Source organism: Jaculus jaculus, chromosome 2 (assembly GCF_020740685.1).
Source record: "Jaculus jaculus isolate mJacJac1 chromosome 2, mJacJac1.mat.Y.cur, whole genome shotgun sequence".
Lineage (NCBI taxonomy): Eukaryota > Metazoa > Chordata > Mammalia > Rodentia > Dipodidae > Jaculus > Jaculus jaculus.
Window position 1 is genome coordinate 78,055,960 of NC_059103.1, and position 18,140 is coordinate 78,074,099.

The window sequence follows — 18,140 nt, forward strand, 5'->3', positions numbered from 1 at the left end:
GTAGAAGAGCACAGATTCACATGTGGTTACATATGGGACATCATTATTTTGCAATTTTATTGTTAGATTTCTTTATTTCAATCGTCTAGTCTTAGAACATGCTTTATTAGTTTTTTTAATATTCCCAATGTCTACATTATGGCTTATCCAGAGTAATATACATTTTATAGTAATTAATGGGAAAGAAAGAAGAGAGGACTAAAGAAAGAAAAGAAGATGGGGAAAGAAAGAAAGAAAAGTTAAATGAAGAATCAAGTACTATAACAATGCATATTATTTTTGGAAGTTATATATGATTCATCCAAGTTATGTATCTACTGGAGAGAAAATATCAAATTGAAGATTACATTGGCTTTGGGGGAGATTAAATTAGTCTTCTGTTGGATTGCCTTGTTTAATTAATTCAATCTAGATAAAGAAAATGATAGATGAGTTTTATATATAGATAGATGATAGATCAATAGGTACATAATAGCTAGGAAGATGATAGATGATAGATAGAAGATATATAGATAGATGATAGAGAAGGACCAATGGTAGATCACTCTTTTTTTCTGGTACCACAAGCACATTTTGCAATTAGCTTATTAAGAAAAAGATGGACTCTATTCCTCTTAGTAAAGCATAGTGTTTATCAGAGACTTACATTGGATTTTCCCTTTCTTCTGTGGAAAACAATTGCAGTAATACAGAGGAAAAATTCTTTGTCACCACTTTATCGTGAGTAGTTTTGAAGCAGAGTATTAAGGTTCAGGAAAGTCCTTGAAACCAAATTGAGAAGGTTAATTATTAAATTATTATATTTATTTAGAGAAGCACAGAACAATTGGCAGAAAAATGAATACATCCACATGGCCTGAGAGTCCAAGTGGTATGCCGGGAAAAACCAGAGAGAGGACAGAAAAGAAAGTACAAGGAGCTCCTGCCATGTAGAGGGCAGGAGGGATTAAAACCCGCATGTGGAGCTGGGCATGGTGGCTCAAGCCTTTAATCCCAGCTCTCAGAGGCAGAGGTAGGAGGATCATTGTGAGTTGGAAGCCACCTTTACACTACATAGTGAATTCCAGGTTAGCCTCAACTAGAGTGACCCCCTTACCTAAAAAAACAAAAACAAAAGCAACAAAATAAACAACAACAACAAAAATAACATACCCCATGTGGGAAGTAGAGTTTAGGGGGTTCTTCCCTTGTAAATGTTCATGAGTCAGAGATCTTGCCCTCCACAGTGATATGTTTGATCTCACTACAAATCATTATGCTGGTGGGGCCTACCTTCTGGTTCAGGTGAACCAGAGAAACAGCTGATTGGTCTGGGCTATGGGCTGTCTCAGGAAGAGACTGGCCATGTTGCTAAACTCTGGGGGTTGAACTTGACCAACTAAAATATTAGGATTAGATTTAAATCCTAATAAAGATGTCCCTGTCAGAAGGGGCCCAGGTTGTTTGTGTAAAAGCAGATGTCTTTCAGGCAAGAGATAAGAAATCAGACTGTAAGAAATGGGCCCAAAAGGGCTGGAGAGATGGCTTAGCGGTTAAGCGCTTGTCTGTGAAGCCTAAGGACCCCGGTTCGAGGCTCGGTTCCCCAGGTCCCACGTTAGCCAGATGCACAAGGGGGCGCATGCGTCTGGAGTTCGCTTGCAGAGGCTGGAAGCCTTGGCGCGCCCATTCTCTCTCTCCCTCTATCTGTCTTTCTCTCTGTGTCTCTCTTAAATAAGTAAATAAATAAATAAATAAATAAAAAGAAATGGGCCCAAAACATTCCTGCTTCTTACTTTCAGGGGCCTAGTCACCCTAACTGTGTAAAGTTACCTGACTCCCTCTCAGTTTTTTAATTTTTTTTTTTTTATTTACTTGAGAGCAACAGACAAAGAGAGAAAGAGGGAGATAGAGAAAATGGGCGCTCCAGGGGTTCCAGCCACTGCAAACGAACTCCAGACGCATGCGCCCCCTTGTGCATCTGGCTAACGTGGGTCCTGGGGAACCAAGCCTCGAACGGGGTCCTTAGGCTTCCAAGGCAAGCACTTAACCGCTAAGCCATCCCTCCAGCCCTCCCTCTAACTTTTAAAGTATATACAGTGAAGAAAACTTATCACCTATTCATTTTCCAACTGGAATATTAAATGAACAATTTTCTTTAAAATATTTAACTCTAAACTAAAATTGTGCGTATTTTGTTGACAGTCATGAATGCTAGTAGGGCAGCGCAACTGCTACTGTATCAGACTGCTTAATGGCTGTCCCGGGATGAGTCTTGTCAATAAGTGGGGGAAGGAGGGATTGGAAGGAGAGGCCAGAGGGGCTTAACATGTAGTATAGCAAATACTGGCTCTACTACTTCAGGTATAATCAGATCTTCCTAGATTAGAGCTTTTAACCCAATTAGAGTAAGGAGTACTTTGTACCTTTCCCTTTGAAGTACACACACACACACACACACACACACACACACAGTACTTATGTATATATGCACAAAATTGTCATATAGATCCAGATGTTCTTTGTTCCATATGGCTACATTTCTGTTATAATGTTCTTTTAGTACTACAAACTATTTTCTCTGTCTACAATCATCCACATTTGTATATATGTGTGTGTGTGTGTGTGTGTGTATATATATATATATATATATATATATATATATATATATTTATTTATTTAATGTTTTTTTTTTTCTTTCAGGGTTTAAGCTTTAAAAGACTGGAGACAGTACAAGGGAGAGAGGTAAGAATGTTTAAAGGGAGACAAGAGAAGAGCAGAGAACATGGAATAGTGATGGCTGACTGATGATACTGTTAATGGTGGCTAAGCATGTGTTGGAAGGGCTTTTGTGTACACATTTTCCCATTCATTCCAGAAAAGCACATTTCCCATATGTCTATGTAAATGCCTTGTTTGTGCTTTTTTCCTCTGAAGTTGCAGAAAATATTGTTTCTCTGATTATGAAACTATTTCCCTTAAAATGGGCTTCTGCAGAATGATACTCAGAGGGGCAGAAAGCCTTTAGAAGCAAACCTTGCAATGCAGGATTTGCAATGGTATACTAAGAAATTAGCAAAATTCTATGCAAATATTTTGTGGCATCTGGGATTCTTCACTGTCCTTTGAAAGACTGTTGGTACATGCTACCAAAATGGGATGCATTCATAGATAGTGTGAAGTTGTGCTGGTTACAGTAGAGATTTGAAAACTTATTGAGCATTTGCTGATTTTCTTAAATGTTTTATGAAAAGGAGAACCTCCTAATAGTAGCAATATAATATAGCATGTAAATTACTATCATTTAATTCTAAGTAAAGACTTCCATTTAAATTTTCCTCTGTACTCACTGTGTAAATGTCTTACTCTGATATCCTAGTGTATGGGCAGTGTGGGAAGAGCTATATTTTTAATTCATTACATCAATGGTTTTTCTTTCCAGAAAGCAATTTTATCTGGTGATACATAAATTTTGGGTAAAAGTGAAAGTATTTTCTCTTACAAAATGAAAATAAATAAATAAATCTTATGTTTCTGGCCACTGGCTTCTCTTTTTCTATAACCTGACTTCTTCCCTGTTGGGAAGAACCATTTGTACGTTTTCTTGATATTTCAACTTCTAGTTGTGTGTTTTTAGTATTTGATATTTTACTTCATTCTAATCCTGTTATGTAGGGCCACTTTTCTTCTCTCTCCATTTTTTACACCAAATAATACATTTCTTTGGTAGGATATATTGCAGTTGATTCACATCAGAAAAAGAGCTAGAGATGATGAAATGCAGATAAGTCTTTAGATATTTTTCATGTTGTAGGAAAACAAGATAATAACGACATAGCCTCCAGAATGAGTAGAAAACACACATCTTGAGGAAGACCTCTGGGCCTTGTACAGTATGTGGCTGTGCGTGCAACTGCTTTCTCTCAGGCAGGAGGGAAATGGATCTACTCAAAGACAAAACTAGTTCCATTGCCTCCCATGTCATTTATCTGATGCAAAATAGATGTGGTGCACTCAACCCATGTAACAAAAGGAGAAAATATTAATGCCTCATATTCATAGGATGATATTGCTAAACTATGTCAAAATTCATCATTGTTTTAAGACTTTTTGCATATTACTTTATTTTTAAAACATTATATATGCACATTTATATATGTATGTATGTAAAAGGAGGCAGGAAGGGAGGGAAGGAAAGAGGGAGGGAGAAACAAAAGCGGGGAAAGAAAATAACCTTTCTGTCAGCCTTTTAGGTTAGTGAAAATAGTTTTGAAGAAGACAAAATCATCATACAGTGATAGCTGTGTAATATCCTCTCTACATGACCACATTCATTACAAGTCTAGGAAACTAAGGTGGGTTGTTAAAGTTCAAAACAACTACTTTGATTCCTCTTGACAGTCACTGGGTAATCTGAATGTCCTTCTGTTTAAGCTCCCTGATCACTTTAGCTTTCTGAATGACAGTGAAGTCTGTTATATAGTAGTCAACTTTGGGGAAGTACAAGACAATTTGTAGTATGTTATGAAAACCACTTGGTCAAGTCTCAGTAGTAGATGGTTTGCAAACAGAGGGAAGTTACTGTGGTAAGTGCCTGGTGATCTCTCTGGTTTAGGAAATGTGCTGGCTTTCTGACTAATGTGTGTGTGTGTGTGTGTGTGTGTACTGCAAAGAAATACAGAGAAATATGATGAATTTCTGAATGTATTAAATTGTGTGCAGATTTGAAAATCTCTCAAATTTCTCATTGTGATACTATCATGACTGGTAAAGATTCAAGTACAAGATTCATAAGATAAAATACTTTGTCTTAGTTCAAATAACAGATATTCCTAATAGGTTATATGAATATAATGCTAACGATCTACTCCCAAATATGTGTAAGGACGTTTAAAATGTTCTATTTACTTCTTGAAGTAAAGATAACAGCAAGAGCATGCATGGAAATTGATACAGACAGTAATGTCCTATTTAGCTAACTGGTAAATGCTGTTACAAGCTAATTGCAGGTCAAGAAGGCCAGACTTAGACATTGCATACTGTACCCAAATATAAACTATGAAGAGATTACAGTGTAAATTATTTTAGTGAAGCAAAACTTATAATATTATTACAAAAATTCATAGGTGCAAAAATTCCACTTATATTTGTATATTTGCATTTATTTCCTTGAATACTGTGTGATTCATTTAGGGGATTAATCTTACTAGAAAATACTAATCAATATTAAAAGATAAAGCAGGATGATTAGGGAATGCTTCACAAAACTTTGACCAACAGATATTTCTCAGTGACTATAAGAAGGGTTCCTGCATGTAGTAGGGCTTGCAGTTTACACAAAACTCAAAATTTCACTGGGTAAAACACAGATAAACATTATTTTTCTCAAAAATTATTTTCTTTCACAATATTTTCATTGCTACAAGTGAGAGAAAGTTAAGCACTCTGAGTTTTTTTAAAGACTCTCACTATTATTTTAAGAGAAATTATATATTTCAAAATAAGTTTTTGTTGTTTTTCTATTTGTATTGTGTTATTTAGACATATGATGTTCCAACAAGGGCCATTATTTTATTATATCATTGACTTCATGCAGTATACTTGGTTAGGGCGGCATTATTTATGTCTTGATAAATTACATATTTGAATTTGAAATCAAAAGTCACTTTTGTGCCTGGGATATAAAAGGAAGAAAATTTAGGAAATGAGATAAATTATATTTTGAATTTCAAAATAAGTTAGTGCATGATTTAATGTTAAATACAATAAAGATCACAATAATTTATCTGTTCATTTATATTTTAATGTCAACTATAAAGCACACTTATGACTAGGTAATCTTTTGATTTAAGATAACTAACTCTTTACTTTTTAAAAAATATTTTATTTATTTGTGAAATAGAAAGGTAGAGAAAAAGAGTAGACATGCCAGGGCATCCAAATGAACTCCAGATGCATGTACTATCTTGTGTATCTGCCTTACGTGGGTCCTGAGGAATCATACCTGGGTCCTTTGGCTTTGTAGGCAAGTGCCTTAACTACTAAAACATCTCTCCAGCCCAACTCTTTACTTTTTGTATGTCCTAAAGATTACTTGAGGAATTGTTTATAATGAATAAAAGAAGACAAATGTGAATTCTAGGAACAGAACAAAACATGTAGAAAGCATATTGCTCTTAGAAATAAGAGTTACCAAAAAAGTTTAAAACAGACCTTGTCCAAGGTCTAACATTTTATGTAGATTTTAATTTGCTTTTATATTTTTTCACAACTCTGTGTATTAAAAAGATCTTCTATAAGATTATTACTTTACTTAATTTTGTTTTGAGCTAGTTATTTTTATTAAAATATTAGAAAAAGCTCTTTTTTAGATACAATTTTGGAACTAAGCCACTTGGTCAAAAGATAAAGATAGTCTCATGGCTGTAGTTCAGTGGCAGAGCACTTATTTAGTATGTACTAGACATTGAAAGAGTAATAATATAAACTTGGTTCTATTTGCATGTTCATTTATTTTCTAATTTTCTGAAAAAAATCACTTTCATTCCCCTTTATACAACCCATTTTTTAAAACTAAATACAATAAGATATTCTTTTATAACTTCAGTGATTATATTTAAAAATTTTTATTTTATTTTATTTTATTTTAATTTTTATTTATTTGAGAGTGACAGACAGAGAGGAGGAGGAGGAGGAGAGAGAGAGGTAGAGAGAATGGGCACGCCAGGGCTTCCAGCCACTGCAAACGAACTCCAGATGCGTGCGCCCCCTTGTGCATCTGGCTAACGTGGGTTCTGGGGAATCAAGCCTTGAACCGGGGTCTTTAGGCTTCACAGGCAAACGCTTAACCGCTAAGCCATCTCTCCAGCCCCAGTGATTATATTTTAAAATGTATACTGGCTAGTAGTATTTTAATTGTGGTGTAGAGCTTCTTGCCACTGAGCTTAATTTGCAGATCAGGCACAGTTATGGAGGAAGGGATTTATTTAACCAGGTGATGTTCCTTCCTGGCAGAAGAATCTGGCCTGCTTTCATAGGTCCAGGCAGAGAGAGAAAAGTCCCAAACCAAAAAAAAAAAAAAACAAAAAAAACAAAAAACAAAAACAAAAACACATTCAGGAGCTTCATGCACTTTGAACATCTCTGGATTGAAATTGCAAATCCACCACCACATTTTAGCGCTGGACTCTTAGATCTACTCAGTGACATCTCCTTCAGCCAGGTGGCTGCTGATACAAACTAGAAATTGATAAAAACATTGAATAAGTTGGGGGCCACCTATTCAAACTACCACATTCTATCCCTGCCCCCTAATAGATTCATGACCATCTCACATTGTAAATTGTTTCCAGTCCAATTTCAAAGGCCCCCACAGTCTTTACCAATTTAAAATAGTTCTAAAGTCTCAATTCCCCTCTGATAGTTAAGATTGTCTCTATATGTGAGTCCTGGGAAATCAAACAGGTTATATACCTCCCAACATATAAAGGCACAGAATAAACATTTTCAACTGCTATAAATGCATAGCAATGAGAGACAGGAATAATACAGACTCAATAACCATCAAGCAAACATCAAATTTCTGCAGTTCAGGTCTGATATATCCAGTGACTGACAGTCTCTAGATTTTTCAATTCTGCCCTTATAGCTGGGCTGAGTAGCCAGTGCAAACATCCATCCCTAGCTGAAAGCCTCCATAGTAGCCCTTGCACAGTCCTGGCATATCCAAAACATTTTGGGGTCTCCACGCAAACCATGGTCCATCTTCCAATGGCTTTGCCAAACTATCAGGGTCATCATGCCCTGTTTCATGCCACATTTCAGCAGCAGCTTCTGGAAGCAAGTGAAATTTATGACCACACCTTGAATTTTTCACACTTCTAAAACTAATACCAGGTGTGCAGGACACATCCATATTTTTAATTCAGGGATGAAATAAATCATGCCCTTGAAGAGATGTTTCCTTCTCCAGTCAACTCATTTCCAAAAGGTTTGGCCTTATATCACAGTCATTCCTTAGGCATCCTCTCATTGTTTTAATGTAAAGTAGTTGGACCATCTCCCTTAAGGTTGATAATGTGTTTGGCAATAGCAGCTTCAGCCACCTAAAACAAGTCTCAGTGCCTTTAATGTTAACTTGCTTGAAGTTTTCCAACTTAAAATCTTAAATCTCTCAGTCCAATATATTTAGCCAAGCACATCAATCCATTACAAATTACCCCTTGCTTAGACTCTTTGGGTATGGGCAGCAGAAAAAGCAGCCAGCCCTTATGTTAGCAGCCCAGTTCCAGAAGCATTTCCTGCCATCTTTTCTTCCCCTTAGAAAGTTCATAAGCCATGCCTTCAAGTTCAGTTCTCTTTGTACTTAGCTTACCTCTCCAGAAGGTGTCTTTACTTGCAAGTACCAAGTTCATGCCCATATTCCAAAACAAAAGTTCCAAAACATCAAAATCCACATGGTCAGATTCATCTCACCCCACACAATGGTACCTATTTCTGTAGAAGACAGTTTCATGTCGCTGATATGAACTTCCAGACCAGGAACAGTTATGAAGGAAGGGATTTATTGAAGCTTTACAGATCTGGGGAAATTTGTGGCAGAGAGAAAAAAGACCCAAAATCCCCCCCCCAAAAAAAAATTAAATAAATTTTTAAAAATACCATACTACAAACAAACACACTTTAGGAACTCCAGGAACTTTGCATATATTTAGACTGGAATTGCAAATTCACAACCACTCCTTAGGTTGAACTCTAAGGTCTACTCAGTGATAACCCCTCCATCCAAGTGGCTAAGGATCCAAACTACAAACTAGCAAAACACTGAATATATTAGTAGTCACGTATTCAAACTACCACAATTATTTATGCTATAAAAACTGAGATATAATAACCTCTCCTTTTAAACTATTTTTAAAAATAGTTTAGTACTTATAATTTGCCAGTAATATTTATTTGATTTATCATATATTTGATAAGGACATAGTAAAGTTTTAAATGTTCCAATTTTTTTTTCTTGGAATTGATAAGTAAAAAGGAAAGAAAGGGCTTTTCTACTAAAATTAATTTTAATTAAAAGAAGTATCCACAATAAATTAAGTACTTTTCTAAATGTGACAAAATACTTGATAAAGCTACTTTTGAAACAGTATTTTGGGACTTCATTTGAGATCACAGTCCATTTTGGTGAGAGCAGCATAGCAATGTGAAGCTTCTTGCTTTCATGTGGGTAGAAGAGAATCAGAGAGTTGATGCAGCTGCTGTGCTGGCTTCTCCCCCCACAACACTTTGTATTCTGTTGAGGATCCTGGACCATGGGATGTTGCTACCCATAGTCAGAGTGGGTCATCTCTACTCTTTGGGTCATACAAACCATAGAAAGAAAGATCTTGAAAGAGATACCCAACAATATGCCTTACGTATAATACAATCAATTTGGCAATCCAAATTAAGCCCCCTCCCCCACTTTACAAGACCATAATTATTCCTGATTCAAAAGTTTACAGAGAGGGTACAATGAGATATTGTGTATAAGACACATTAAGTGAGTCTAGCGTGTTAGAAACTACCAATACCTGCCCCCAGGCACTGCTATTTATACCATCTGGGTTTCATCCATTGGCTTCTGTCAGAAGGAACTTCAGTGTCACATCATTGGGAGATTTTATTATCTACACATGAACTTTCTATACCACAGGAATCAATGGCATATAATGAATGCTAAGCTCATCTCTTAAAGAATTTTTCATTATAAATTGGATTGGAGATGACAAATTTTAAATAGATCAATGGAAACCAAACTTGGATCCATGATTTAACCTCAAAAATCCTTCAATGTGTGTATAAAAGAAGAAGAACATAACTTTTTCCACTCAGCACATTTCTCAGAGGGAAATAGCTAAATTCTTGGACTGGATAGCTACCTTCAAGTCTGCCATACCCTGTGGATGAAATTCCCATTGGATTTTGATTTTTCCTATCATGTAGACACTGGCTTTCCAAGAAACCAGCAAAATGAAAAGTGTTTAAGCCCATATAAAAATCATGCGAATAAAGTCTGCATAGACTTTTTAGTGATATCTCAAGTGAGAAAATAAAATCAAAAGAAAGGCACAGTTGGAATAATTATCTATTATATTGCACATGGTGGCAGAACAAAATTTATCATGAGAAACAGAGAGAGAGAGAGAGAGAGAGAAATGGAAACAAGAGAGGTGGGCTTGCATTCTTATAGATGGGAAATAGTCACGATGGAGGAATGAGAGAAACCTTAAATACAGGAAATCTGTCATATACAATGCAAGGGGAGGTAGGAGAGATAGGAATAGAGAAAAGAGAGAGAGAGAGCATTACACAAAAGAATAAGAGGACAAGTTTAAACAATAACTTGGATTCTCAACAATTATGGTAGGCAGAATTCTAATGGCCAGATTTAGAATAAAATTCTGTAAAATTATCCTGCAGTTTCAGGGCCCATTTGGAGACACATATGTGCTTACATAAAATGTAAGCAGCAGTTTGACTTAGTGTACCAAATAAACTTGGATATTATGGCAGACTCCTTCCATAAGACCACATTGGGAACCTAAGAGACCATTTACTTCTAAGTAAAATAAAACTAAATGGATAAAGAGAAAGACAGAGCAAAGTGTTTATGAGGTCTTTAAAAGGTTATTAAGGAGAAGGTGGCTAAAGGACATTAGTCTGGAAAGACTTTTCGAACTCAGTTCCTGGCATTAGTCTTGACTGTACCATGCATCTCTGAAGGGACTGGGAAAGATGCATGTATGAGATGCTGGATGGCCAGTAGATCTTCACTTGTCATTCCTATTTCTTGTGTAGTATATCTTGCCCACAAAGCAGTGTGGAGGCTCATTAGAAATATGCTGGAAGCTGGGCGTGGTGGCACACACCTTTAATCCCAGCACTCGGGAGGCAGAGGTAGCATCACTGTGAGTTCAAGGCCACCCTGAGACTACATGGTGAATTCCAGGTCAGCCTGGGCTGGTGCGAGACCTTACCTTGAAAAACAAAACAAATATATATATATATATATGCCAACAAATTAAACTAATAAAAAAGTTTATTTGTTTTTTATAGTCAAAGGGAGCTAGCTAGCACGAGGTGATAAGATGGTGATAGCACAATGCAGAGTCTCTCCCTTTCACTTTGCTTTCCCATGTTCATAAGTGTTTAAAAAGACATTAACCTCACCCAATCCCTGGCAATTGGCAGAGAGCACTTCTCTGTTGCCTTTGGATCTCTTATTTCTTTTTTCCCATTTTCAAGCCTCTGACCATTACTTTTCTTTCTCCAAGTGATCAGATCCCCTACCTGAGGCAAACAGCACCAGGACAAATGGGACAAGGCACATAGAGTAGATCATCAACATCTCCATGGTCTTATTGGGGCCCTGGTTTAGGAAGATTCTAGGAGGCATGCATACCTAGTTGTTTACTCTCACCTTCTTTACCTGACCTGGATGTAGCTGGGGTAAAAGTGTGAGGAGGAGGTGTGGTGGCCCTGAACTAGTTTCCAGGTCTGCCTTGGACCCAAGGGAAGACTGAGTTTTTCAAGTGAGACCATCTAGCTAAGTGACATTGAGGAAATGAATCCCTTTCCAAATGAAACCACCCAGACCTGCTCATTAAGTGGATGTTTTTTGTTTCCCATGACTATCTTCAAATGATTTTCTTGGGGCTCTGCTCTAGAGTCGGAAGTCACGTTTTTTTTTTTTGAAAATTTGGTATACTTTTTATGACTTGATCAGTATTTAACCATTTTAACATTTTTTCCTTCTTTCCATTTTTTTTTTTGTTGGGGAGGAAAGATATTTGTAATAAAAGTACCATTGAGACCCTTCAACTCAGCACCAGTGGATGGTAGAGCATTCTCATGACCTCCACACGTGTGGTCAGGGGAAAATTGGTAGGACACCTGTGCTTAGGAAGATACATGACTAGTGCCTCAGGGAGAGAAAATGTGCCTTCTGAACTACCAATTCCATCACCTTTTGTTGTTTTCATTCAGTAGAGGTTGGCTCTGGAAAATATGAAATTCATCAGAAATTAGCAATTTATGCAGGCAAGCAATTTTGCCTCCTGATTTCCTAGTTTTCCAAACCAAATCCCAATATCATTATTGGGTTGGAGCCTCCATTAACCCTTTGCTCCAATTCTATTACAGCAGGAAGAGGGTGGCCGTCTTATTTTTCAATGATTAAATCAAATCCTCTAGAGGCAGCCTAATGCTGGCCAATAGTAAATAAGAGCAGTTTTCCATCCAGTTTGCACTGGCCCATTGAATGAATGAACCCTCAACATGACTTCCTTCCTTCCTTCCTTCCTTCCTTCCTTCCTTCCTTCCTTCCTTCCTTCCTTCCTTCCTTCCTTCCTTCCTTTCCTTCCTTCCCTTCCCTTCCCTCCCCTTTCCTTCCCTCCTTGCTTCCCTCCTTCCTTCCTTCCTTCCTTCCTTCCTTCCTTCCTTCCTTCCTTCCTTCCTTCCTTCCTTCCTTCCTTCCTTCTTTCCTTCCTTCCTTCTTCCCTCCCTCCCTTTCTCTCTCCCTCCCTCCCTACCTACCTTTTTCTTCCTTCTTTAAATGAAAATAAGAAGGCTAGTTGATGACATGGAAGACTATCCCTAAAACAACTGAGAGAAAATGTATTGTTCATTTAAATTAGTATTTATAATTATAACTAATCAAGAACAGCAGATTGAAAAAGAATAAATCAATGAAATTGAAAAATTGAACTCATCATCTGTTTTAGCTGATATGGTTGTGAAACCCATGCATAATTGTTTTGCTGTTCTTGCTTGTGTGAAAATTAAATGAAATATAGACTTTGCTTTTGAATCCAGAAGTTTGGGGCTTTAAAAATGTATACCTTTGTTGAAACACAAGATGCTGCACATACTGAATATACACTGTGTGTCACCTTTTCCTGAGAGTAGAGACTTTGTTTTTGTTTTCTTGTTTCTAATTCTGTCCTATAAAAAGCTTGTGTGTGTGTGTGTGTTTTATTTCTTGTCTGACAGTTAAATTTAAAACTTATTAGCTCTTATACTTTCTGGAGGTAAAGGTCATGAAGAGGATTGAAAGTAGTACCTAGTTAAAAGATGTTAAGTGTAAAGAGGTCAAAAGCACCAAGAAAAGAAAATAATCTTATAATTTTACCTTGTAAAGCATGTCACTATAACTAGAGAAAAATGGGCAATGGAATAATGCAGGTGATAATCATATTGAGAAGAGTTCAAGACTTAGCATTAAGGAAATAGATGGGAAAATATGAAAAAAACCTGATAGGTAAAACATACCTCCATCAACACACACATTGTACTACAATAGACTGGAATTCATATGTTTTTATGTATAGCACAGAAAAAATTGATTTAAAATAAAATTGATAATAATAGAAATTAAGTTTAATAAAACAAACAAAACAAAAATATACAAATTTATTAAAAATGATTTTTTTGAGGTAAGGTCCTATTATAGCGTACACTGAACTGGAACTTACTCTGTACACAAGAAGTTTGAGACTAGCCTCAAACTCACAGCAATCTTGCTACCTCTGCCTCCCAAGTGCTGGAATTAAAGGTGTATACCATCATACTCGCTTTGTGTATGTTATATAAAGACAAAAATGAAACAAATTCACTAAGATATTCTTGACCCAGGAAATTACTATAGAATAAAAAGTAATAAAACATGGTTAACTTGTTATAGACCAATAATTTAGAGTTGTTTAATGCAAATTCTGCCCTTTGTACAACAATGTTATGTTGTGTAAATTGTCTAATTAGTTCATGTATGACTATGAAACCCAAGACAGTGAGCATTGGTATAAAGAAAATGTCATGAGACAATTGATTTATGGGCCTTTTACATTTTTAAAAATAAATTGTTCTCATATGAAAAGGACTGAAGAGAGAAGAATATTTGTATTTTAAAAATCAAGTAGAGATTGTATATATTTTGGGAAGTCATAAATTTTCAGGTATTAACTAGTGTGCATAACTCATCTTTTCCATTCTGGAAACGTTACCACTGTAGAGCTATTATCCTAGATTTCTGAGGTAATCTGTAGTTATAAAACATTAAGCCAATTGGGCTCTTTTCCCAGAAAATTGCTGAAACTGAAGCATGTATATCAAGAGAGAGGAACAGGGACAGAGAGAAGAAAGCAATAAAACAAAACATGGAATGAAAGTGAAATGATCTAATTTAATAGGATCAGTAGAAAATCTGTCTCTTTTAAATGCAGTAAAATAAAGGGACCACATTTGACTTGAGGAAAGAACACACAATGCATAAACCAGGTTATTAGAGCATAATACCAAAGCACCTTATTTCATAGAACCGTGGGAATCACTCAATACCTCTGCATTTATACCTTAAAATCACGTTATCCATGTGTTAAAAGTAATGCTTTGAATTTGCTGTGCTACTTCTGTTACCAAATTATTTTCAAAGCAGTAGTTGATCTAAGAATGTGTCTTCAACTTAGAAATGGATTCTTCTGAACAAATCAAGGGTAAGTCCAATTCTGTTCTGTGTCCTACTGGATATATGAGACATTTCCCTTGCTTTTTACCTTGTCTACTCAGCCTTTACTGTTTTCATTTGTTTTCCCCTTTTAAGAAAACCTTAAGTGCTTAGATGGTTGTAATATTCACTTGTGTAGTAATCATTTCTAAATCTCTATCTCCAATCCACATGTCTCTCTAGATCTGTGTGTTTGTTTAGTTATTAGATTTTTTTAACATATGCATTCTGAATGTTTTGAAAATGTGCAATGATTTCATAGTCTTGAATTTCTTTACTCTTTCCTTCTCTGTATGAAGTTCAATCTGCTCAGTTTTCTGTCCCATCTAGTGGCAATTAGCTCACTCACTGCAGAAGTCAAGGAAGTGCTTTGGGTCTTCTGTTCTGCTCACCACAGCCTCCACCCCACACAGTGACTGCAGCTCTGTTTCCAGTTCCCTTTCCTGCCCATGGTTGGCCTCATTTCCTAGTTCTTTTCATTTCTACAGTCTCACTTCCTAGTCAAAAAGTTTGGATTTTCTTTATTGCATGATTGAAACTCCACAGTTGATTTTCTACTCTCTGTTCTCTCCAATCTCCTGGATAATGTGCATGGTGTTACTTGATACAACTGTGAGAATTCCTGTGTAAAAGCTACTTTCTCCCTGGCACAAAAAGATAAGGACTAAACCAACTTCAGCTCATCAAACAAAATTGTACCAAATAGGCCTTAATTTACAATTTATTATTATTATTTGGCTTTTAGAGGTAGGGTCTCACTCTAGCCCAGGCTGACCTGGAATTCACTATGTAGTCTCAGGGTGGCCTTGAACTCATGGTGATTCTCCTAGCCTCCCAAGTACTGGGATTAAAGGCATGTGCAACCACGCACGGCTCTTAATTTATAACTAAAATGTATCCAATTCTTTTCCCTATGTCCTAAGATAACCCAAAATAAGATCATTTTACTTTTTTCTTTTAGTCTCAGCAAAATTGTCATTTCCTTCATTTAAGGAATATTATAGGACGTGTCTGTTGTAATAACTCTAGAGCCTTTTCCAGAATATTCTGTGTATTCTACATCTTTGCAATCCTGAGAGTATTTTAAGAGCTAAGAACATTGAAGATGTTTGATAAGAGGTTGTTAATGGAATGAAGGTTTGGCATTGCTTGAGACTTGATCTGTTTTATCCAAGTCTGTAGGAGATACCACTAGGTGGCGCTAGCACATTGGTCCTGTTCTAGACCTAACAACTGGCTTTACTGAGGACCTAGCATGTACCGGCCCTTCAAAATAACTCTGCACTGGACAGTTAATATGTTATGTAGCTAGTATGGCATACAAAAATTAGATTAAAATCTCATTTTTATTGTGAAACATCAAAACCGACAATTATCCCACAGTGCTAGCCAAATTATTTTGTTATGATTGAACTTCTGGCCTTGAATTGTTAAAAAAAAAAAAAAAAGTCCACCATTGCAAACACATTCTTTATTAACAAAATAAATTAATATTGAGTTATGCACTGTAACTTTATTGAGTTGAAACTCTGTGACAACTTATATAAGCTTTTCCTAATTTCAGAGGAGAAATATCTCTCTCTCTCTCTAAATATATATATATAATATATATAATATATATATATATATATATATATACTTCTATACTTACAGACAACAAACCATGGTTTTTCCTTCCCTTCCCCCACTTTCCCCTGTATAACTCTGCACTCAGTCATATCATGTCCCTCTCTCCATTTGTCTCTCTGTTAAATTGATATCATCAACTTTTCCTCCTATTATGACAGATGTGTGTAGGTATTACTAGGCACTACAGGGTCTTGGAAATCAAGGCCAAATTCTGTCTGGACAGTTGTATGTAAGGAGTGGTACCCTTCCTTTGGTTCTTACATACTTTCTGCCACCTCTTCCGCAATGGACCCTGAGCCTTAGAGCACGTGAGATGGTTCAGTGCTGGACAATCCTCCGTCCCTTCTTCTCAGCACTATGTTGCCTTTTGGGTCATCCCAGTGATCATCAACAACTGAAAAGAGAAGTTTCTCTAACCAGAAGCAAAAGTAGCATTAATATATGAGTATGAACATTAAGTGTAGTGCTTTCAGGGCAATTTGGTGAGAGTAATATTTGTATTTATCCAGACAAGAGCAGGCTTTATACCAGTAAGGTTCATGACCTCCCCTGCCATAGGCTTTTGATTAGGTTTTCAGTACCAGGCATGTATTCCCTCCCATAGAGTGGGCCTTCAGTCCAATTAGACAGCAGTTGGTTTCCCCCAGAGCATACATGCCACTATTATACTCATTCAGTCATTTGGCCTGTCTGGCCAAACTTGAGGTTTCCAGTGGCCACTCTTCACTGCTAATGACTTTTGTCTCCCATAAGGCTGCATATATAGCAGCTTTTAACAGCTATCACTTGGCTGGGCTATAGGGAGAAGGTTTTCTGCTCAGTACCACCATGATTTCTCAGTGACTTTGCCGCTCAGGCATGTGAAGTATTCACCGATAGGATCTTACCATCTCTTTCACATGGGAAACCAAGGGCCTTGGAAATAGACTATAATGTTTTGGAGGCAACAGGAACCTCCCTGGACAGCAATTCACTGGAAGGTATCCCATCCCTGGCACTAAATTTTTTAGTAACAATCTATGGCTTCTGGATGTGCCATTATTCAAGAAAGTAAATTTTCATATGTCTTATTCAGAATATCTTGAATTTTGATAGATCCTCCCTTCACCTTTCTTTTATAAAATTTCTTCCCCTGACTTTGCTTAAGCCTGTCCCCTCCCTGTAATCTGTTCTTCTACTAACATATATACAATACCCTCCCCTTAAGACCTTTCCTCTCCTCCCTTTTTATAGCTTATGGGCCTCTGCTATTGATTTTTGGTTCCAGATCACACAAGTATATACATTTGTAGCTAGAATCCACATATAAGAGAGAACATGTGACATTTGGCTTTCTGGGCGTAGGTTACCTCACTTAATATAATCCTTTCCAGATCCATCCATTTCTCTACAAATTTCATAATTTCATTTTTCGTTGCCACTGGATAGAACCCCATTGTGTAGATATGCCACAACTTGACTATCCATTCATCTGTGGATGGACGTCTAGGCTGGTTCCATTTCCTAGAAATTGTGAATAGAACAGCAATAAACATGGTTATGCAAGTATCTGTAAGGTAGTGAGAAAAGTTATTAGGATATATGCTTAGGAGCACTATAGCTAGGTCATATGGCAAATCTATTTTTAGCTGGCTCAAGAATATCCACACTGATTTCCACAATGGCTGTACTGCATTACATTCCCACCAACAGTGAAGAAAGGTTCCCCTTTTACCACATCCTGCCAACATTTATTGCCATTTTTTTTTTTTCTTGATGGTAGCCATCCTGAAGGGAGAGAGATGGAATCTCAAGGTAATGAGAGAAGCAACAGAAAAAGGTCTATGTATATGAAAGCATGAAAGGCAACAATATTCAATCCCCAAATACAGGTTATTTGCAAATGGTAAAGCTAACCAAGAATAATATCTACCACATAACCTGCCCTGACAAGAAAAGAGATTAGCTCTTGCAGGCTTGTGTACCTTTTTGTCAGTCAGCCTTGTTAACT

At 36.7% G+C, this 18,140-nt stretch overlaps 1 protein-coding gene across 7 annotated transcripts in view; it reads left to right on the top strand.

The window, feature by feature from the left end:
• Positions 1-18,140, top strand: part of Ccser1 (coiled-coil serine rich protein 1) — a 1,182,362-nt gene that overhangs the window by 735,491 nt on the left and 428,731 nt on the right. For 4 of the 7 annotated variants that reach the window (XM_045143121.1, XM_045143123.1, XM_045143125.1 and 1 more), the window contains one exon: positions 2,680-2,721. The exons of the other annotated variants lie outside the window; for them this stretch is intronic. In XM_045143121.1, the coding sequence (XP_044999056.1) occupies positions 2,680-2,721 (42 nt within the window). The remainder of the gene's footprint in view (positions 1-2,679; positions 2,722-18,140) is intronic. 7 annotated transcript variants of the gene reach the window in all.